Consider the following 22,825-nt stretch of genomic DNA (forward strand, 5'->3'; position numbering starts at 1 on the left):
CTGCAAGTTGCTGCTTAGTAAAATGCTTCGAGAGGTAAATTATATAAGAAAATAGACTTTTATTTTCCTGAGTTGTTTGAATCTAAATTTCAGTGGCTGGGGAAATGCACAACAGCTGCAGCTGCTTGGAAGCGAGCAAACACAAAAAAAATATTTCTTTGATATATTATGAAGGATTATTGGCTCTAAACCTCGATAACGCCCGTAACGATATGAGCTGGATTAAAAATCTCAATATGATGCGAATAAATATGTACGTGTATAATACCTGCCACCCCTGTCACCTGCGCGCGTGCGGGGAGTCGGGGGGCGTGTGTGTGTTCGGCCTTTCCTAACTAAATGGCCGGTGATGATGAGATCACTGGAAATTACCGGGACAATACAAATAAATGACACAGTGTTCCTATGTCAAATGTGCTTTGAAATGGAGCGCACGCTTCCAGATTTGTCGCACGTTTCCAGGGGTTATTTAAACGCCTCTCGTGTGGGCGGCCGCGGAGCTTGAGCATCGCGCCTTCTAATGTATTTAAAACGAGGAGCGCTATAATCATCAGTGACCTATTATAAAGGTGCACGGGCGAGTGTCTATAAACAGGCGCGTGCGTGCGTGTCTGTGTCTGTGCGTCCGTGTGTGTTGGAGGGGGACCCTTCAAAAAGATCCCCGTACTCCCCCACGTGGTTATTTGCAAAACAACCGATCCGAACCCGGGAACCCTAATTAAAGCCCGCTGCTGCAGCGCCGCTCACTTTCCGTGGAGAGAAGCCGAGGAGCGGCGCGCGCGACGCACCAACGGAGCGCAGGTGTCGACGCTGTTAAAAACACAAAGAGGCATTTAATAAATAGAACATGTGTTTTTCTGTAACACGTGTAGGATCGGACCTCCGTCCATCCAGCGCGAGCACTGCGCTGCACGCGCCGCGGAAGCCTGCGCCTACTGAGCGCGTCCCCAGTGGGCTTGAATAGGAGCGGAGCCAATACAGGCGGAGGGGAGGCGTGTCTTCGCTCTTCCCCAAGACCTCCCAGAGCAGGTTGTTGCGTTTTGGCTCTAAAGCCTGGAGACCTCCGAAGTGCTCGTCAGTTTTCGAAGTCGGAGCCATGGCGACAACAGCTCAGTATATTCCGAGGAATAACTCCTTACCGTCCAACCCGCTCATGCATCCGGATTCGGATAGGATGCACCAGGGGACGACCTACAGAGAGGTGCAGAAAATGATGCACCACGAGTACTTGCAAGGGCTCGCAGCCACCAACACGGGACACCCGATGAGCCTCACGCACCACCAGTGGCTGCCCACCTCCAACACCGACTGGTCCAGCGGCACCCACATCGGCCAGCAAGAGCACAAAGCCAGCGTCCAGGCGACCCGGGAGGACCTGAGCAGCGGCTTCCACCACAGATCTCACCTGGTGCACCAGCAGACGCAGAGCAGCCACCACGGCTCGTGGGCGCCCACCACCACGCACCACCTCTCCCCACTGTCTCCCGCGTCCAACGGCCACCAGTCCCTGGTTTACTCTCAGCCTGGATACACAAACCTCAACGCGATGCTGAGCCCCCAGCCCGGCGCCCTGCACCACGGCATGCGGGACCCGCTCCACGACGACTCGGGCAGCCACGACAACCAGATGGAGTCGCCCCAGCAGGTGTTCAGCCACCACCAGGACCACTCCGACGAGGACGCGCCCAGCTCCGACGACCTGGAGCAGTTCGCCAAGCAGTTCAAGCAGCGGCGGATCAAACTGGGCTTTACGCAGGCGGACGTGGGCTTGGCCTTGGGCACGCTCTATGGAAACGTCTTTTCTCAGACCACCATCTGCAGGTTCGAGGCGCTGCAACTCAGCTTCAAAAACATGTGCAAACTTAAGCCGCTCCTAAACAAGTGGCTGGAGGAGACAGACTCGAACACGGGCAGTCCCACCAATTTGGACAAGATTGCTGCGCAGGGCAGGAAACGAAAGAAGAGGACCTCCATTGAGGTGGGGGTGAAAGGGGCGCTGGAAAACCATTTCTTAAAATGCCCAAAGCCATCTGCTCACGAAATCAGCACTTTAGCCGGCACTCTGCAGTTGGAAAAAGAGGTTGTGCGCGTTTGGTTTTGCAACAGAAGACAGAAAGAGAAAAGAATGACACCAGTGGGGGTCCCTCACCCGAATATGGAGGACGTATATTCCCAAGCAGAGACCCCTCCTCTACACCGTACACTACAGAGTCCTGTGCAGTGACTGTTTTCGTGAACAATCCCATCATTAACGCGGGGGGTAGAAAAGGGAGAGGGACTGTGGAGTTTACAGTATTTAAGTTTGCCTTTTGTTTTTCCTGAGAGAAAAAAAAGACTTGGAAAAGTTGAACAGACGAGTTTCGCCATTAGTATTCGGAAGATCGTCATCGTCGTGTCCAACAAATAGATGGCAAGAGGGGGAAATGTTAAGAAAAGAAAATTACGAAGAAAAAACGAAAAAAAAGTTCGCTATTGCCGATTCCGCGCGCATTTAAAGTGCAACAAAGATCTTTATTTACCAAAATTATATGGAGGAGACATGCGTACAGAGTAAATTGATATCCCATGGCTGTGTCAAACGTGGAGTAATTAAATGTGGCAACTGACGCCATCTCCTCCTGGTGAACCATGAACTGTTGGCGCCCACCAGAACGAGGTGGTGCCGGAAAACGATCAACACTGGAGACGAATAGCCAACACTGAATGAACATGTCGCTTTTATCGGGCTTAAGCTGATTAACCAGATTTCTGAGTATTAGTGTAAACTTTCTTTCTTATATTAAGTGTGATGTTTTGGTTTGGAAATACTTTAACCTCAGCGTCTCTGTTTTCTGCTGACTGCCCATGATTTCTGTCACTACACGCTCAAAGTACTGTAACTCATCAGCAGCCTCTCGTTTTTGTTTACTCGGTGGGTGTTGATGGTGGAGAAGTGATGGAAACGGAGACACTCATAATCAGTCAGATACATTTCAGAAAAAATGTTGAGTGCACCAGAGCGGCCGAGTTCTGAGTGCATGCCTTAAAGTAATATTTGATAGGTTTGCAGCTGACCACGTCAAAATGTGCAAACTGCACCCGGCGCTAAAAGGGCGAAATTAATTACGCATATCGTGTTTATTGTTTTCAATTTATTGTTTTCTTTCTTTGCATGGAGCACTTATTCTTTCGTTAATTATTATTATTATTATTATTTTATATGTGTTAATAAAAGTGCGAGTGGAGCTGGTTTCAGTGGGCTTGAACACGATGAACCCATGTTTACATGTTCCTGGTTGTCACCACAAAGCGCTGCCAGCTCCCACTGCTTTACTGCCTGTTATCCCGTTGTAACCCAAACATTTCAAGAGAGATTGGTCAAATACGAAAAGAAAACGAATAATAACTCAGGAAACTTCAGTGCCCCGTGTCGGACTATCACGCCTGCACATGCTTTGATTTGACATCCTTTCTGTTCCTGTGGTGTTTTTATGTTTTAATCTGATGACAGCAACACATTTTGTTCGTCCCATAAATCCATTGTGTTATTTTGCAACCGCTGGTTTGGGAGAAAGGTTCGAGCGACGAAGGGACTTCCTTGACATATATTTATTTTTTTCTGACCTAAAAGGAAATCTGAAAAATCACTTAACGTTGAGTCACTTCTAAATGTTGGACGAGAAAAATAATAATAATAAAAAAAGATTTTAGAGGAAATGTTGCCAGGATTATTTCCGATATGTAAATATGTCTAATATGTAAACTTGTATTTGTTCTGAGATATTGTTTTGTTTTGTTTCTTTCCGGGCAGTTTTGTACACTTACTAATTCCAAGAAGATATTTTAATATGATTTCATTTATGAATCTGACCATTTATATATATATATATTTATTTCCTAAACGTGTTTGGAGCTTTTTGTTTAGCTCTGTTAATGGTTATGTTGCAGTGGATTTCGGTATGTTTCTCTTTTTGTTTACTACATTGGTTGTATGTTGATTGCTAAATGTAGACTGCAAAGTCACATTTCTATTTATGTTATAGTAATATTTTATTACTTACATAAAACATATATACCAGAAATGGTCTTTTGTCTTCATTAAGGTCCCAGTCACTCTCTGTTACTGTCTACTGTAGCATCACCAGGCAAACCAGATAAACATGATCATAAAGTTTAACGCTGTGCTGAGCGTCGCGAGGCGGTGGGCGCTCTGTGTTCACTTTAAATAGCAGTGATTCGTTATGTAACAGGGGGTCGTTTAAAATCAGAAGCTGTGTACATGTGCTGTTAAGGGGAACAGACAACAGTATTTTACCTCAGGCATTCCCTGCTAAGTTCACACAGTCTCTGACGTTGTTCACATCTTTGTGTAATAATCGCAGTATTAAATTGTGCAATATCAATACAGAATGACTGTCTTTTTATTGAGTGATGGCGATGATTGTGATGATCATTATTACTATTATTATTGAAGCACTTAGGCTATAATTTACAGTAGCTCTAATACATTTTCATTGACTTTTAATGTTACATTGAGACGTTTCACACATGATTATTCACTTGTTCTAAATATTTGAAATCGAACTGTGGCACATTTGTCATCTGATTGCAGACGAAACAAAACGGACAAAATTATCTTATTTTCTAGAGAAAGAAACACAACAAGTGATGTTAGGCCTGTATTCACGTGCAGCATATTTTATATTATAGCTGTAACGCCTAAATAAATAGTCTGTTCAGTTTAAACGAGAGGTCTCGCCCCTTGTTTAAAACAGTCGTGGGCCACAGTTCGCCATATTTACTTCCACACGTTAAACCAGGATACAGTTTAATTTAATTCATAAGTTCACCAGGACTACGACTATTTTTAAGCCCCACCACCGCCTTTACCTTTTTATTTTTACTGCTAAAAAACAAAGTGAACGATGGACAGCAGAAGGAAAATCTCTACCATTAAAAACATTTATATTTTCAGCCTGTGTTTGCTGGGAAACAGAGAAACTGTAGATATTCCTTTAAATATCAGACACAACTCATTTCACGCACTCATCAGTTTCACGTTTAAATTTTTAAGGACTTTTCCCCCACGAAAGTGCGTCGTTTTCAGACCTGACCGCGCAAACAAAGTTGGGTGTAGTTTTCACTTTCTGAGGGAAACTCTCATTTTACAGCTGGTGTTGATTTCTTTTCCGTTATCAGTTCCGTCCATCAAGTCTCGTTAAAATAAATCTACGTAGATTTTTTTGTCGTTTTACGTAATTCCATTTAGCTTTAAATATGAATTCATGTGCGTCATTCGCGCAGTCGTCTCATTCCACAATAAAACCAAAAGTAGCACAATAAAACGCTACAAGCCTGTCGAGCTTTTAATCTGCTCTGTGTTGTACTCGTATGCAAATGGAAATGTGGCTTTGCAGCAGCCGAGTGGTCAAACTGGGGGAGAGGAGGCCAACATTAAGGAGCAAACACAATCCCTCGAACAGCGAGCCACACGCGCCCCCTCCTGGTCACATCCGGGTACTGCAAAACCAAAGCTCTACTTAAAAGTTAGGACAGAAACCAACTGCACGATTATTATGTTTAACTCAGTATAATCATACATGTGTGTGATTCACTAAAGTTACATGCATTTAAATGGTTTAACCTGCCCAATTAAAAAAAAATATAAAATATAAACAAGCTGAAGCTGAAGAAGCTGCACCTCTACTGACCAGTCCTCAGTCTGTCTACTCCTCCAAGCAGAACGGTCTCAGAACTGACTTTTTAAAAGTTTAGAGTGTTCTCAGTTTTAGAAGTGGGTTCAGACTGACAGCCGACAGAGCAGACGTAGCCGGCCCAACACAGGAAGTACACAGTTGAACCGACATGAGAAGCTGCGGTGACTGGTGCCAACTGTTATCTTTTTATGATATGCAATTTTTATTCTGTACCCTATGGAGAGACACAACCTCCATTATGCTGCTAAATTAATAATACATGAGGGAAACTCATCACAAAACAGCAAAAACCAGCTATTTGACCCAGGAATCGCCACAGTTCAGCCGCTCCTGCGTTTCCCCTCGTCCTCGCTGAGTGGGGCCCTGAGCGGCGCTCACAGAGCAGCTCCAGCCTCAGCAGTGCCCGAGTGCTCGTAAGCAGCAATGCCCCTTTCACCACGCAAGTATCGTCACACACACAGGAGATGTGGATTAGTGATGATTAGTAGGGATTATGGCTGGTTAATGGTGGGAAAACTACATTAGGAACCATTGGCTCCGAGAGGGGGAGGGGATTTCACTCACCATAGCGGATTTGCATTGATCCACAGCAAATGAATGAGGATTAGCAGCATCAAGCTATCTGCCAACAGATAAATAACATTAAGCGTATTATACGCCAACGCCTGTTATTAATGACATTACAAATACCACCACAATGCTGACAATTATGGAAATAATAGCAGCTGAATAATGTACTTGGGTGGATTCCCGATCATCCTCGTGATGCTTGAGATGCGAGCTGCTTACTGGCAAAGAAACACATTTTGAGTATCAGTTTCCAATAGCACATAAGAGGTTTATATGATGCTAATGTAATGATAGTAATCAGTGATTTGTATAAACAGAGTTTGTGTTGTGTTGCGAGGCTGTGAAATATTGTTTTGATTGTTGTACAGCTCTCTGTAGTATTACTCGTTATTTTGATTAATTGGAAAGAAGCCTTTAAAGTGCAGTTCCACCAATTAATTTACGGGGAAAATGAAGGAGAACCAGGATCAAAAACTACTTATTAAGAATCTAAGCACTTATTATGTGATTCTAACAGGGAGGTTCTTAATTAATTGTAGGCTACAGTCACTCCGTGAAGGTTTACGTCCTGCAAGACCCCAACCTGGCAACCCAACATGACCAAGCTGCAGAGGATCATTTCTCAAATAGGACACTGAGGGCATCCACAGTATACATTATCTGCAAAGCGGCTACAGCATTAGCGTCTAAGTGGGGAGGAGGAGGGAAAAGGGGCTCATTTCACCATCTAACCCACATTTTTAACCTAACAGGTAAAAGAGCCGGCCTGTAGCCCGCTTGCTATCTCTATTACCAGTTCTCCTCACCATTTATGTAATAAACACTCCACTCCCACAGTGAGAGGCAGAGAAAAGGAGGTTGGGGACTGGAAAAAGAACAGAATAATGCATTTTTTTTTCATCAAGAATTCCTTCTCTTCCTCTACCTCAAGGTTTCCTCCTCTGAGCCACTTGAAAGGTGGGCAACAATGTGGCCACACAGTGAACACCTAGTTACCATATGAAACGCTCCAGCAGTGAACTGGAGGAGACGGAGAAGGCAGAGGAGAAGTCTTGTGTTATTTATGATACTGGGCCTTGTAGCTATATGGGTTCCCCCTTCATGTCTACTCCGAGGTATGGCCCCCATATATGAAGGGGTATAAGTGCAGCTTTAGGAAGTCCCTCTCTCCTCCCCTCTGCGATTCTTTGCTCCTCACTTGGAGGTTTTGAAGAAGAGAAGTCGCCCGTCTCTCTCTTTCATGGCTTTGAGGGACATTTTATATCGCTTCAGGTGTCTGTCAGTGTGACTAACAGTTGTGAGAGTGGAGAACTAATATCTCAGGAACTCGCCTGCAGGCAGCAGCGCAGAGATGCTACTGTAGGTGGCATACAATGCGAAGAAAGCCATACGTCAGAGCCATTCAGCAGCATCAATTACCTCTGATTCAGCGAGCGGCTTGGTATTAAACAATAGCGGTGACACCCGTAGCAGGTGATAAGAACACAGTGGGAAAAGCAACATAATGCAATAATTTGTACTGTACAAGGCTTAGTTTTGAGAGGTATCTGACAAAAGCCTCAAGGAACGTGTGAGGGATTATTTAATAGTTGTATTTTTGGGCCTTTCAGGACCTCACGGCACGGCTGGTGAGCAGGTCTTTCAGAAAACTGCGCAAGGTTGCAAAGTTAATTGCTGCGCCAAAAACGAGATGGCGGGCCTAAGCTAAAGGTTGTCCCCTCTCTCGCGCTTCATGCCTGGCTTTTGTCAACTGCAGTGAAGGTGTTGCAGCGCCTTCCGACTTCAATAACAAGGTTTACTGCATAGAAGAGCACGGGAAAAAGAAAAGGCAAGGCCTTCCAGTAAAGAGAGCTGTGCTGGTAAACAATAGGAAGGTCAAAGCTGGGGTGTTCGAGGCCTTTTTTCTATCAAGGATGTTCCAAAAGAAAAAAAACATAGCTATTCAAAGTTCACAAATGTGTAGGCACGTCAGCTGAAAGCTCATTTTTCTGCACACCCAGAGCAGCTGCATTGTTTCTTTAAGGAGACACGGGGAACCGAGAGCAGAGGAGTCTCAGTCGCCGCGGTACCAAAGTAACTTCCCAGGTCCGCTCCACACTTTCTGTGTGCCAGCTCCGTAATCCGAATTCAAACAATATTCTTTGCTGTGGTCCTTTACCCATGACTGATCCTTCGTGTTATGCATGCTGGAATGGATATTATATTGCGAACCCCTGCAAATTGGAGCCGGACAATAAACGGATCATCAAAGATGATCCCGCTGCCCCTGACGGTCGGCTTTGCCCTGCGATGCTGAGTTCAAAGGACGATGATCGGTGGGCAAATGAGTACTGTTGCTCAGCGCACAGTCAACCGAAACAACAACAAAGATAAGGCTGATGGAAATAAATAAGGATAGAGGATAAAGGAGAGGGAAGGAGAGGGAAAAACAGGGAAAGCAGAGAGGGGGGCAGACACAGCACAGAGATGAAATGGAGACCTGCCACTGTGCTCAAGGACACCGCGTGCCACTATGTAATTAGAAATGTACACAGATGATTTGGATGCAGCGATATGATTAGGCAAAGCAGTCCCCAGTCTTAGACCTAATCAGCTCACTTCTGAGAGCTACTCCAAGACTGCTGCTGTGTGTGTATGTGTGCACGAGCGGAGCAAAGGGGGAGTTTCACACCACTACTCTTCCCTCACTGCCAAATCTGGCAGCAGCGAAAATGGCATCAGGACGCAGAGGCCGGAGAAGCTGGAGGATCAGAGGTGAGGGGGAGAACGCCAACACGCGCGTGATCGGTTCACGGCAGAGGACGGAAGCTGGAAGTGGAGACGTCTGAATGCTGAGTGACGAGTAAGAGGTGGTGGGAGCATTATTGTCTGGGACAGTAACATAGTTGGTGGGAGTGGGGACGTATCATGAAGGGCAGCGTTCTGTGGGTCAAACTTCAAACCGGGCTTTTCAGAGCGAGTTCAGCCCAAGAAGACGTGAACAAAAACACCTGAAATCCCAGCACACACGTGCCCTCGCATTAAAGGCCCAGACAATGCACAAAGAAGCGACGGCCCACAAAGAGCCCAGTAATGAGCAGAGGCCAATTAAAGGCAGCCCCCCCCCTCCTCATCTAACGCCTCTCTCTCTCTCCCACTCGCTCTGTCTGTGCTTCTGTTTCTGCTCCTCCAGTGGCTTGTTATTGATCACCTTTAACCCCGTCCCTCAGTGGTGTCAAAACTACCATTTAGGCTCATCCCAGGGGCTTAGCGCGTGTCGATCACACCCTGCCCCATAAATCATTATTGGGAGCGGGGCTCGGGGAGGGTCTGGCCTTCCTGGAGCGCAGAGGGAATGCCTGACGTGTACAAGCGCATCTTGGCAGCGCTCAGCCCCGTGGCCCCAAGGGTCAAGGGTCATCGGCGGTCCCATGGCTTAGCGCGCGGACACCCCCACTAACCCTGGTCCTCCAGGCGACCCACCTCTTTCCCCCCACAGATGCGACAGCGACACCCCTTTGATTTTTAAATTACACCAAAGGTCAGTAGGTGTCCTGCCCCGTCGTCGCGGTGATCTCCCTCCCTGTACATGACGGTTCTTCTATATTCATGATGGGTCCTAATTTATGCCGTGTTGCTGCAAACTGACTGGGGGATGAGCAGAGTTTCGGGCGAGGAAGTTTACAGAATGATATGGGTGAGAGAGTTGAATGACTGCTGCTGTGGGCGACGCGAGGCTATTGTTGTCTCCTTCGCGATCTGTGTCGGCCCCGTACGAACTCCCCTCCACCTCCTCCTGGGCCGAAGGCGCCTCATCGCCTCGGTTCACGGTTATACATCAGCCAGATGCCGCATTTGCCCGAAGCCCCCCCCCCCCCTCCTCTTTCCACCCGCTTCCTGCCCTCTGCCTCTTCCTTACACCTTCCTCCCTACGTAGAAAGGGCAAATAAACAATTCACTTAAATCTCCCTCTGCCACGTTGTGCCTGTCAGTCCACCTGCTGCTCCGCCTGCAGTGGTTAGAGCAGGTGAAGTCACCCTACTCAGTCACAGTCAAGGGGCCGGGGGATGAGGTGCTGATGGGTAGACGTGACAGCTCCTTTGTTGGGGTAAATACTCGTGACCCATCAGACGTTAGGGAATCTGTCTGTTCCCCAGTTTAGACCTATCATGTCCATGTGTATTACGGAGTCATTTGTCCTATAAATCATGGTCAATCATGGCTTATTTTATGCCAATGTTATTACTACGGAACAGATTCCTGTCTTTTTTTGATATTGAATAGGTTCAGTTAAACAGTTTAGGTGTAACCCACCCAATATGTTCATTCAGAAGACTCAGAGTTGTTATTCTATGTACAGTAGTTAGCAATAAATAAAATGTGTCAAAGCTTCATTTATTCCATTGTGATTGATGCAGCTGTGTAACGGCAGAGATCACACGTACTCAGGGCTATAGGATTGCTTTGTGTGCTTGCATATAGAGATAAAAGGTGGCCCGTTGATCCGGAGGGGGATGGTGGTGTAGCAGAGCAGAGGGTATGAATTTGGTATCCGTTGTCGGTAGGAGGTCCCCGTGTGCCTCTGCATCCATGCCGCTCCACCCACCAGTGTCCTGTGGGACAGCTTTGCCAGGGGGTGAAGGCGTGGGACAGGACACTCTGCCACGGAGGGGATTAATTGGTGTGGCACCTCTTTGGTGCACATGGCCAAAGCAATTAAATGGTGGCCCTAGGCTCTTAGTTTGCCAGTACAAAACCAGTGACAAAGCAGCAAATTGGGCCGTTCTGTCCATAATGTGGCCTGATGTGTGAGCGACATGAAACAAGCCTGCTCGTTTCTGCAGACGCTGGTTGGTACACGGTGGAAGGCTACAAATAAGGCAGCATCAAGAATGCAGGAAAGGTCAATAACGGTATGGGTTTTATGTCAACATTTGTAGCACATGCATTTTTGTTTATATACTGTACGTCGGCGTGTTTTGTGCCTGGACATTTGAATGTCCTCTGCACTGTGTAAGCATGCGCTGGCTGCTTTCTCATCTCGCCCGCTCCCTGCAGCTGCCAATTAGTGAGCCTGGTTCTGCAAAGGCCTTGTGCTCTTTCACATGTGCCTTTGTTGCCTCTCCCTCTATCTGTCCCCCTCCTGTTTGAAGACTGAGAGAAGACACGAGGCAGGTTACTGTAGCTGCTCTCCGGGGCATCGGGGGCTGTCTGTCCGTGTGTGAGTGAGACATGCTCCATCACCTCTGCCAAGCTGAGCAGTTCTCATTCCCACACAAACAGGACACAAATGGAAGGTAAATATAAGTTAATATGTAGTATTTACTCTAAGGTCTAAACTATGAGGCTATAATAAATGTGCACCTTGTGTCAACCATCTTTGTGACTCCTGACACTGAAATATTTCCAAATCATTTCTTTCAGACGGGGTTCTTGGGTTCACAGGTCTCCCGTGGAATCAGGTTTACCTGCACATGTTATCCAAGTCCTGCTGCAGGGACGCAAACCCACAGCATGACACCGCATGAGAACAGCTCACTCCCAGTCTCATCGGACCACAGGCTATTTTCTCAGGGCCGTTTTCGTGCCTCTGGCATCTCTGGCTGGTAGTTAGTCTTTTCCCACTGTCTGATAAAGCTTCATGTAGTGAAGGGTCTGAGTTGCATGACAGTCTCTACCGTGTCTGCTGTGGAAGCCTTAAAGTCATTAAGTAGATGACTTTTGGCTTCCTGCACTCGTTTCCTTCTCGTACACAAGTCCAACCCTCCAGCAGCGACCCGAAGGTGAAAAACGAAAGAATTAGAACAGACCAAGTAATTAGGGAGCATTTGTGAGGGAAGACAAAGCCGATAGAGATGTGGTTGTAAAGAAGCTGAGGCGAAGAGAATGGAACAGGGGAGAGCAAAGAATCTGGATCAAAGCACCCTGGTCTTTTCATATATTGCTATTTTTAGCTTTACACAGATTTTATGCTGTTTAGGCTTAACAGCTGTTTTCCCCATAGAAGGTCCCTGTAAACAACAAAGGGCCCGTTTGGGTCTTACTATTGCCGCTAAGGCAGAATCTGTACATTAGTATACGTTTAAGCAAAGTGGGTGGTCCAGCAGTTCAGTCCCTGCTTCCTCCTGTCTATATGAAGGGTCCTTGATTGGGACCAGTGCTTTGGAAAGAAGGGTCGATTAGAAGGCGGCCAAACCGAAAGAGAGTTCCTAAAAACACAGGGACACATATTTTTAAGTGATTTCAGAGAGCAGGTCCAGGTGCTACACTGAGTAACTGACAGCTGCAGCTCCGTTGTGTTGCAAACAGTCCAGCCGAGAAAAGATGGCGGCGGAGGCGCGTCGATGGAGCGCAGACAACCTTTGTCTAACGAGCACCAGACATGTTCACCCCCAGTTTTGTTGAGCAGCCTGGTCCCTTCATGCCTCCGCCCCGGCCCAGATCCCCAGGCGCTGGCGTGAGGAAGGGGCCAGACTTCTAACCATCCATCACATCCGTCTGCCCCACCCTGCCGCGCTGAAAAGACCACGGTTATCACTCACCCCTGACACAGCCATCGACATTTGCCCTTAAAGGCGCGCACACGCACGCACGCAGGCACAAGCACAGGCACACAATGACAATGAAGCACGCATATAGACAACCCACAATGGTTTCACACTCACTCTAAAATGTCCCATCACCCTCTTGTCCTTCCCTCCATTGAACTCTCATCACCATCCATCAGACCCTCATCATTCACAAAAATGCCAACATGCTCAACAGATGGCTCCAAACCAGTGCGACCATGACAAATGCCAGGTGACTCCCAACAGGGACCAGTCCTGCTCCTCCACACTCCCAACGAGCAAACCGTCATCCAGAACTGGACAACAGCGAGTGTCCGCTTCGATCCCGACTGGCCGGGCCTTTGTACTGTTCTGGGTTGGGCGTTACAATAGCGCGCATTGTCCCGCTGCCTCTCAGCTTTATTACATATGTATGTGTTGATTGCTGCAAAACAACAATGCTGGTGCATGGCATTAAGCAGTAACAATAACAGTGATGCTTGGAGCTCCTACTCAGCGTTGGATGTTTATCCAACAAACCTCTGTCTCCTCGCCCAGCGCTCGCTTGTGTGAAATACCAGCAAAAGAGCCAAGTTCTGCGTGTTATGAATGGGAACTCGATATATCCTGTACTTTTAGCGATTTAAATTGAAAAATTTTAAAAAGCAATTGCAGATCAGTGGTTGTTTTCATGACATCCAGTAAGCTTTGAAATTCAGTCAAAATCACAGCTTTATATAAGAACCCAGTAACATTCATGAGGCCCAATAGACAGATATGAGAGCGCTCCTGCCCTCAAAGGTCACCTGGGCCACCCACGTCACCGCGGCGCCGTGCAGGAATGCCATGGCCTTTCTGGTCCAAAACCTTGGGCTCGTCACCCACCCGGCCCTCAGCATCGTGACACGCCCGGACGGGCCGAGCTATGTGCCGCCCCCGCCGGCACCCTGCGGTACCAGAGACCTCCCCACCCTTAGGTCCCATTCACACAAAACCACACATAGGCGTACGCAGACAACAACCACCTCTGATGCCCTTCTGATTCTGTCCGTTGGCATTTAGCTGCAGAAGCTCAGTGTGTGTTGCATCAGGGCGGTGTGCAGCAGATGTCCCCACAGACGGCAGAGCCCCATGAATGGCAACTGTTGTTGTGACGGTGACGGGGAAACGCGTTGGAGGCATGGCCTATGCACTCCACTCGTCTGAATGGCCGGAATTCAGCACGCTCGAAAAGAGACGCTCATGCGTGCGGACCGAAAACAATGCGCCCTCTTCATCGCGCCTTCTCCCCGTCTCTCTGTCACTCTCAGTCACAGTCGTCCCCCTCCCTGTAAATGTAGGCGCAGGGTTTATTACGTCGACGGCTTCGTCGTGACGCAAATCTGCAAAAAAGCATGAAAAAGGACTGTTTGAATGCAACTTCACAACATAAAGCAAACTCTAACTTTGAGTAATACATCCAAATATCACAGTTTTATCTCATGAGAAAAGGTGGATAGGAAGTCCTTGTGTAATTGATTAGAAGTGGAAATGTTATGATTGATCTATTGATCAGCTGTCGGTCGCTCCGGCCCCTTAACAGCAGACGTACGGCTTCTCTCAGGGGACCCGGAAACAGAGGCCTCACCCCGGCTCCATCTATTTACCATGTGACTATCATGGAACAGATCGAATTCAGTCCTGCTAAGCATCTGTTGAGTCAAGACATCAGTTCTTGGACAAATTGGAATCTGTTTCTGTTCATAATATAATCCAGCATCAACTGTGACCTCAATAACACACACATGGAATTATCTCACTTTTCAAAGCTTCAAAGTAGTAAGAATTATGAGCAAATGAACAAACGTAAATTAATAAAAGCTTGTTAGGTTTCATAGTGTGTAGCATCCCTTAATAAAACGCTCACACACACACACACACTGGAGTCTCTTTGATAGCACAGAGTTACACACAGGTTTCATCTTCTCTCTCTATTAGTGACAGAAAGTGGGCAGCAGGACAACAGTGAGGTCCTTTATCCTGACCAACAAAGAGATAAATCAGCTCTGACCCACACACACAAGTGCAAGAGACAGAGACAGTCAAAGTCCAGCATGTCCCAAGAAAGAGCAAGAAAAGGATTGTTGTTTGAAGCAGGAAGGGGTTATTGTTCAGCAGATGCCAGGGCGTGGGCACACAGCCACAGTTTAGCTGCAGGGAAACATTATCTCTCTGGCCCAGAGCAGGCCCAGTCCGGCCTGCTCTGGGCCCGTTTGCCGTCTAGGTAGTATGATCTGAGTGGCTCTTGTCTCCCACAAGAACAAAGTGCAGGCTTGTTGGGGGAACGGGTGAGTCCCTGCTTCCTCTCCTCTCCTCCTCTGCCCCCAGACCAACTGCAAGGCTGCTGGAGTTCAAGCCTGGCCACGTGTTGACCATTACACTCCCACAATGACCCTGTTGAGCTCAACATTTAGAGTCCCATAAAAACATTATTGTCCAAATCCTGGGATCATTTGTTCGCTACCACAAAGACTCAGAGAAAACCAAAATGTTAACCCCCCCAAGGTTTTGCGGGGGCACATTTTTCAGATTCTGCCCCTTCTTTTCTCTGCCCATCCGCCCTCTTGGTACCACACCGCGCCTACACTGACGCAGTCCCACGCCAGCACATTCACATATGAAGAAGCCTGCCTGGTCGAAATGTTTGACCAAAGGAGCCAAAGCAACAGTAACTCCATTCTCCTCTGCATGCGTCAACATTCCAGCTCGTTTCTTCTACTCATCAGATTTACTTTTACCCACAAATGTTCCAGTTTGTCATCTTTGTGTATCTTTCTCTTTCCAGATGCATCACTATAAACCTATAACAGCTAAAAGTCCCTAATGGTCATTTAGTCTCTAAATACGTCCATTTGACATGGGCTGCATGCGTGTACCTGCTGAGAGAATGGGCAAGGTCGTGCCAGCCTATTAGCCATATTAAAAACAGGCCATTATGGTAATTGGGCAGGTCTAATGCATGTACAGGTTGCTTAGCACCCATGTATTAGCTCTGATAGATGACTCAGTGATTAGCATTGAAAGGTACATTGTTGTACAGTGCCGCTGCTGCCGTCCTCTGATCCCGTCTCTCAATATGGTGACCTCTACGGCGGAGACGCGGGCCTGTTATGCACATCCCTGACCAAATGTTTGCAACGAGGAACCAGAGTGACCAACGTGGACAAGGACATTCATTATTCGCTGCGACAATGGCAAAAAAAATTACATTTTTTGTTGTTGGAGGACTAAAAAATACAGATTTTGGATTGATGACGGTAGTGATTGGAAATTTGGAGACTGAATGAATTTAAAACAAACGAGTATTAGAGCACAACTCTGTTGCTAAAAACACACATGTGCACTGATGACAGTGTTAATACTCCACTACAAGTGTTCCCACGTGAGGGAAATGCGTTGCCTTGAATATCCAAATCACCTTTCATTAGATTGTACCATCTGCCCCAAACCACCAGCACCCAGCCCAAATCCCAACCCAGGCCCGCTCCCCACCCAGAACATCCTCCCCCTGCGCGGCGCTGCGCTGAGCGGCCCTGACTGGGTCCTGTAGGGAAAGGAGCACATTCTCCTTTCATCCGCTCTTAGAGGACAAACATCAGTCCCATCTCGCCGCCCATCCATATTCATGAGCCGCTTATAAATATCTGATAGCAGCCTCGCTACAGCTGTTTAGCAGGGAGAGCAACGTAAAGCGCCTCGCACATACGCGCGCACAAACATTTTCCCAGGGTGTGCGTGCGCGTGCACACACACACGCATGCTGCGGCGTGTACTGTACTGTTTTGTCTTCTATGCACACGTGCACGCCGGTCGGAGGCCAGATCTCGGCCCTTCATCTCCCAGTGGCTCCACCTGCCCGGCCCCTGATAGCATCGGCTCGTCGCAGGGCTATCGTTCTCGCTCGCCCGCCCGCTCGCTTTCTCTCTCTCTCTCTGGCTTTAATTAAAGTGTAAGTGTGACTACAAAATGAGAATCCTTAAGTGCCGTATTTACCTTCCCTCTGACAGGGCTCATGCTTATCAGCGCAGTGAGAGTACGGAGCTAAGAGACAGGGACTTCTCAAAGGCCTGAGTAATCGCTCGGGCCGTTCTCCCTCAACGCGTGCGCACACGCTTTTTCAACCCATCACCCATCTTGTGGTGCCTCTCGCCGTCTCCGATGCATGTGGACTACAAATGCTTCGCAGTTGCAGGAATCGTAATGACCTAATAAAACATAGAATAAATACAAAGAGTTTAACTAAATCAACATTCGTTCACCTCATTAAGACAAAACAAAACAACCTAACAATGTGGGAAAAGGGAATTTCTTCTGTTCAGTCATGTGGCTGTAGTGATTCATGCTAAATATTCATCTATTCATTACAAACAAACAAAGTCTTTTACTGGAGCTGGAACGTTTCACTTTCAGGGCGCTGGAGGATTTCCCCTGGAAAGAAACAGCAGACACCAAGGTGAGGACTTTAAAAGCTTATAGAACCTTTATCCGTTGACTAACTAATGTGTGAGATGTAATGGAGAGCAGTGAAAAGACACAAAGGTTTGCAGAATGTTAAACAGAGTCAGAGTCAGAGAAAAGACGGGATGAGGGTAAAATATGCAAAATATGAAAAATGATGGCACAGTGACCATTCACACCTGATAACTATCAGAGGTTACCTGCAGGTTGTTTCATCACAAATAAAATCTAGTTCAGGAAATGCCTTGAATAAACATTTTATAGATGCCTCCTAGGGAATTAATGTGGAATTCACACCTCATCAGTCAGAGAAGAAAACTTTTCTTGCTAAATGGATTTATACTATTCTCATATTTTGAGCTGTCCTATTAAAGTCCATTGCTTTCGTTTCTCTTCCTTTAAAGTTTGTCAGTTTTGTTGTTTTAACCTTCACATTTAATGAAAAACACATTCCTCCATTAGGAGCCTCACAAACATCTACAATGCAGAAATGCAGAATCCTAGAAGAGGAAGAGAGAAGGGGCCTTTTTCCCCCGGAGCTCCAGATTAGAATGGTGATATGAACGCCTCCCTATCACTGTCTGCTAGCGGCTTCCTAATCACATCGCTGTAACTGATACGAGGCAGAAACAGAACTTGGGAGGGAGGGAGACGGCAGCGATAGAGGGAACAGGAGAGAGAGGCAGCTGAAGGCCCACTCTGGGAAATCACATGCCACAACGCACCGCCTGCTCAGACAGAATTCAAAGGTGACATTGCAATCAGTGGACAATACTGGCCTGAGTTCAGGATTCAAGACCCGACGCGGCACTTGTGAGGAACCCTTCTGCTGTTTGGTCTCTCCCCGTTTGATTCTTTTCTTATTTACACATACCTAACTGCTTCCCGTTGCTCCTCTCCTGCTCTCCTCCAACTCATTAGAAACATTAGAATTGCTGATGCCGGCAAGAAAACACATTTTGCTTCGGTCTGAAGAATATCTTTGTTCTGTTTCCAATACAAATAGAAGGGGATTTAAATATTGCTCCTCTGGAGTGTGGCTGCGAGAGAGAGGGAGGCAGAGAGTCTGTGTTGAGTTGCGATTGGTTGAACTCACAAAAGGATGAGAAATTGTGTCTGTGTGCGCGACACTGTGTGTGTTCCCAGAGGGTATTTCTGTTTCTTGTGGAGAGTACAGTTAAAGTGAACAATAGGAAGTTCTGCTTCGCACCCTATGTACCGCGATCCAACACCAACTGAAAGCTCTACAGCTTCGTGGAGGAGGCGGAAAATCGACTCTCGCTAACGGTCCAAGTCTAACTTTGTCCTGCAACAGGTGAAAAAACGGTTTCGCTCGACAGAGACAAAGCAGGAAACACGTGGCCAGAGAAATAAAGGAGCAAAATCTTTCTCTGCCCCCGAACCGAGTCAAAACACTGGTGAATATTACAGATAGAAAAAAGGCAAGAGTAGTAAATAGAAGGTGGGGAAGTGAATGCGGGGGGGGGGGGGGGGGGGGGGGGTAACGTGGAGCTCGCCGGCGCTCCTCATTAGCCATGCACAGCATCTTGGCTCCTCTCCCACACCTCCCGGCTCATCATCGCCTGGGCCCTGGCTGCCAGTGCACCCCCACTCCCGTGCACCATCCCTCCCTGCCTCATCCCTCCATCCCTCCCCTTCCAGCCCCTATAATCACACCCGCAATCACAGCCCCTAATTAGGTTAATTAATTTGTATCAGCCCTTGTAGGGACTTGGCTGATGAGGCAGCCATAATAGCGTCGGCGCTCGCCACCCCCATGCGAAAAAAGGGGGGGGGGGATCTGATACGAGCACGTTTGGAAGAAGACGGGACTATAAACTATGGGGTCAGGGTTAGCTCCCCACCCCCACCCCACCCTCGACTCCAGCTCATCCCTTCCCCCCTGCTCTCGTCATCCTAGGGGTGACACCGACTCCTAAATAGTGATATACAAGGCAGCGTGTCCAAAGCGGCCTGCGTAATTATAATGGAGTCCGCATCGTCGCCGTGACACACTTCCATGCATAAAGAAGTGTGCGGCTTTGCTTGTTTGTTTACACTTTTGTTGTCTGTTGTTGCGTTGCAAAAGTGGGGGGAAAAGAGTGCGCTATGATAATGATTCTCTTGGCAGTTTGTCTCTGTAGTCGTCAGAGACCGATCGAAGCATCACATTACAATCAGCGGCCCTCATCGCCCCTCATCAGGCCACTGACGAACAAACTCTGATTAACACCCCCATCTGATTAGCGCAATCACCAAAGCTAACCACGCGCCGCCACTGTCCCCCACCACCGCACGCACACACACGTGCGCACTCGTTCAGATACCTCACAGCAGATACGAGGCACACGTGCACACGAAGTAGCTCTCATCACGCACCACTATGTACTTCCCATTAGAGAGGTAGCATTTAGCGAGGCAACAAGCTAACGGATCTGAACCACAACTGTGTGCGATTAACATACAGAGAATAAATTAACTTGTTTTGAAACATTTCACATGTACAATATCATGACCGAGCACAGTATACAGTATGTGCATTGTGCGACTATTGCTCGATTTGAAAACGCACATCTCCCCCCTGCCCCATGCATGGGCTGTGTGCATTCAATTGTGATGCAAGCAGACACATGCATAAATATACACACGCAATCTCAGGCAGACAATGACACAGGGAGGCTGTGAGACAAGGACAGATCCGGTAGTTAAAGTGTAATGAACACGTCCCCGAGGCGCGTGCCTGGCATCCCCTGAATGATGGACTGACAGTAATACTGGGGCAGATGGGTGCGCTCCATGCCCCGCTCGGCACAACACACACTTACACACGTGTACACACCCTCCCCCTGGTCGATCCTGTCCCTCTCTCCTGCAGAGAGACACCCCCTGTAGGTCTGATGTGGAGCTGGAAGGCGGGGTACAAGGGGTGCTGCGTGTGTGTGTGTGTGCGCACACCTAGAGGTGGGGGGCACAAGTGTGAGGCCCCCGTCATGATTTAGGCTCCCATGCAAATTTAATCAATTCGAGTACCTCTCGACAGCCAGCGCTCATTAGCAGCAATTTAAAAAGGGGCTCTGTGATCCCCACCTCATTGCATGAGCCAGAAATTCAACACACACACACACACACACACACACACACACACACACACACACACACACACACACACACACACACACACATGCTAGGAGACGCACACATCTCCAAACACACACACACAAATACACACAAAAAAAACACATGCAAGTCAGGGGCACTGTCAAGGCTGTAAAGATTTTCTTTCAGATGTCTTCCCCCTGGCATGGAGAGAGACCCAGCAACCCCCCCACACCCTCCCCCTCCTCTGTCCCTCCTCTCTATCCACTATACTTCAAAAGCCCCATGACACCCAGCGTCAAGTTAAAGGAGAAAGGGATCTGAAAATAAAGACTACCTCTCATCCCCCCCATGCCTCGCATTCTGAGACACCGTCCCAACACTCAAACCCCAGGCTACCTCTCTCTTCTCCCTCTCTGCTCTCCAGCTCTCCGTAATTGGAGGATCGATTAGTACTGTCCTTAACCATCCTTAACCTCGGCCCTGTGCACCGGCTTTGGAGCGGGGCAGAGCTGTGTTCCTGCATAAGGTGCGAGTCAAAGCCATGCAGGGAGGTGATAGTGAGAAGTGACTCTGCATCAGCTAATAAAAGAAAATAGAACCACAAAAAAACTAGACTAAGATTTAAGAAAGGCATCACTCAGTGTTTAGCTCCTGTAAACAACGTGATGTTATTGTGTAGCTCAAGTGTCTGATAACTAAACTTCGAGGACAAAGCACCGTCTATCGTCCCCCTTCTTAACCAGGCTTCACGTTCGCTCCCAAGCAGTTACTATATTTCGAGGTCAATGTCAAACCCTGCAGCTGTGCATCCACACAGCCGCCCTTTTCTAACTCCACCCGATCCCAAACTGACTATTTGTTAGCAAACCTCCGGGGTCATTAACTCCGGAGAAGCCGGCGGTGGCGGTGGGCTGGGGCAGAGTTTGGGACAATGGGCAAATGTCCGACTATATCTTTAAAATCAGAAGGTCGCGCACTGCCCACCCCAGCGCAAGAGTCGCGTTCCCGCAGAGAATGAAAGCGGAGCTTGAGAGGAACAGTGGCTCGTCTGTGCTGGACTCGCACGGTCAGACGGGGGTCCCGGAACTGCGCACACAGTGTTTTGACCGCTGGGCTCCTCTCGGTCACCTCCGCCCCCTCTGCTTATGGACGTCAGGCCCGAGGGCCCAGATCCACGCACACACTCCGAGCGCTGTGACGCAGTTGCAGATGTGGGACAGTGGGAGGAAGAGCGTCAGTCACTTAAACAGGTACCAGGTTCTGATGCTCACCCACTTCTTCTCAATAGTCCATGTGGCTGAGCCTGACAGTGATAACTGTATATATTACTGTACATTCAACGGCCTATCATCATCACTCTTTCCGCTTCGCTTTTGGCCCAGCTTTGCTCTGGTCAGCAGTGTTTGGGCCAAGGCCTCTGCTCCGTCTCCTGCACCCCTCCACCTCTCACTGTGCCTGCTGACATTTTAGCTTGGATCTTTTCCTCCCCTCTTCCCCTTCAGCGGCTCCCAGAACAGTCTGATGGATGGTCCCTGTTTATGAAGCTGCTGCTACCACAATGATCAATCAAGCCCGGGTCACTGTGATGTGCTGCTGGGCACCAGGCCTTCAATCTGGTTCACACTATAAGCTGCAGAAGTAAACACACACACATTCATGACATTCATGACCACGTGGCAGTGAAGGGAGAAAGATGTTGAATGAATGAATGAATGTTTCTTTTTTAAATTGTAAGAGTCTTTTCTGTATCTGTCACATGGTGCTTCACTAAATTTGAAATAACCCAGAAATCTTGACTGTAAGTTTGAGGACAGGGACTTCAGCAGAAGAGTCGGCCTTAGGAGCAGTCAAACCTTACACTGAAGCATCAGTGCTCATCCCTCTACCCCACAAGCAGTCTGACTAGCAAACTGCCTTAAATGTGGGAGCTGGATAGTCTGAGGAACAAAAAATGGGGAAGATGTGGAAAAGGACACTTTTTCATGGAGGATATTTTCTTGTCAGAGCAGAAGAAACTTTGGTGTAAATGAAATTTTTTGGGTTTTCTATAATCCGTTAATGGTCAGGTTGTATTTCTTTACAGGCTGACAGGAAAGACTGGATTCAACGGCTTCATGTGAGCCTGAGGGCTGACACACAGTAAGAATGAGTTTGGGTATTAGTGTCAGCTTTACCTGAAATTGTGCATCCTCGCAGTTCATTACTACAAGATCACCTTTTAGTGATTAAGAATTAACTCAAGTGTATTACTTTAACTAATTTTCCATCCTAGTGAAACCCAGCAGAGTCTATGAGAGTTACTGTGTTCAGCTCTGGCTATAAAGAGCACTAATGCCACCTACTGGTTCAAGAATAAAAAAGGTCTAGTGCAGCAACATTAGTTGGTCTGAACATGAGCCACACCTTTTTAATCCTCCACAAACTACTCGCATCAAA

The 22,825-nt window shown here is 47.6% G+C and overlaps 1 protein-coding gene across 11 annotated transcripts in view; it reads left to right on the forward strand.

Moving 5' to 3' along the window:
• Positions 1–17,716, forward strand: part of pou3f1 (POU class 3 homeobox 1) — a 194,581-nt gene extending 176,865 nt beyond the window's left edge. For 10 of the 11 annotated variants that reach the window (XM_055502916.1, XM_055502917.1, XM_055502910.1 and 7 more), the window contains one exon: positions 873–3,659. In XM_055502916.1, coding sequence (XP_055358891.1) covers positions 1,097–2,224 — 1,128 coding nt within the window. In that variant the 5' untranslated portion in view covers positions 873–1,096 and the 3' untranslated portion in view covers positions 2,225–3,659. Of the gene's footprint in view, positions 1–872; positions 3,660–17,242 lie in introns of those variants that run through there. The other variant, XR_008692731.1, reaches the window with a different exon arrangement.
• The last annotated feature ends 5,109 nt before the right edge of the window (positions 17,717–22,825 follow it).

This window comes from Betta splendens, chromosome 16 (assembly GCF_900634795.4).
Source record: "Betta splendens chromosome 16, fBetSpl5.4, whole genome shotgun sequence".
Taxonomy (NCBI): Eukaryota; Metazoa; Chordata; class Actinopteri; order Anabantiformes; family Osphronemidae; genus Betta; species Betta splendens.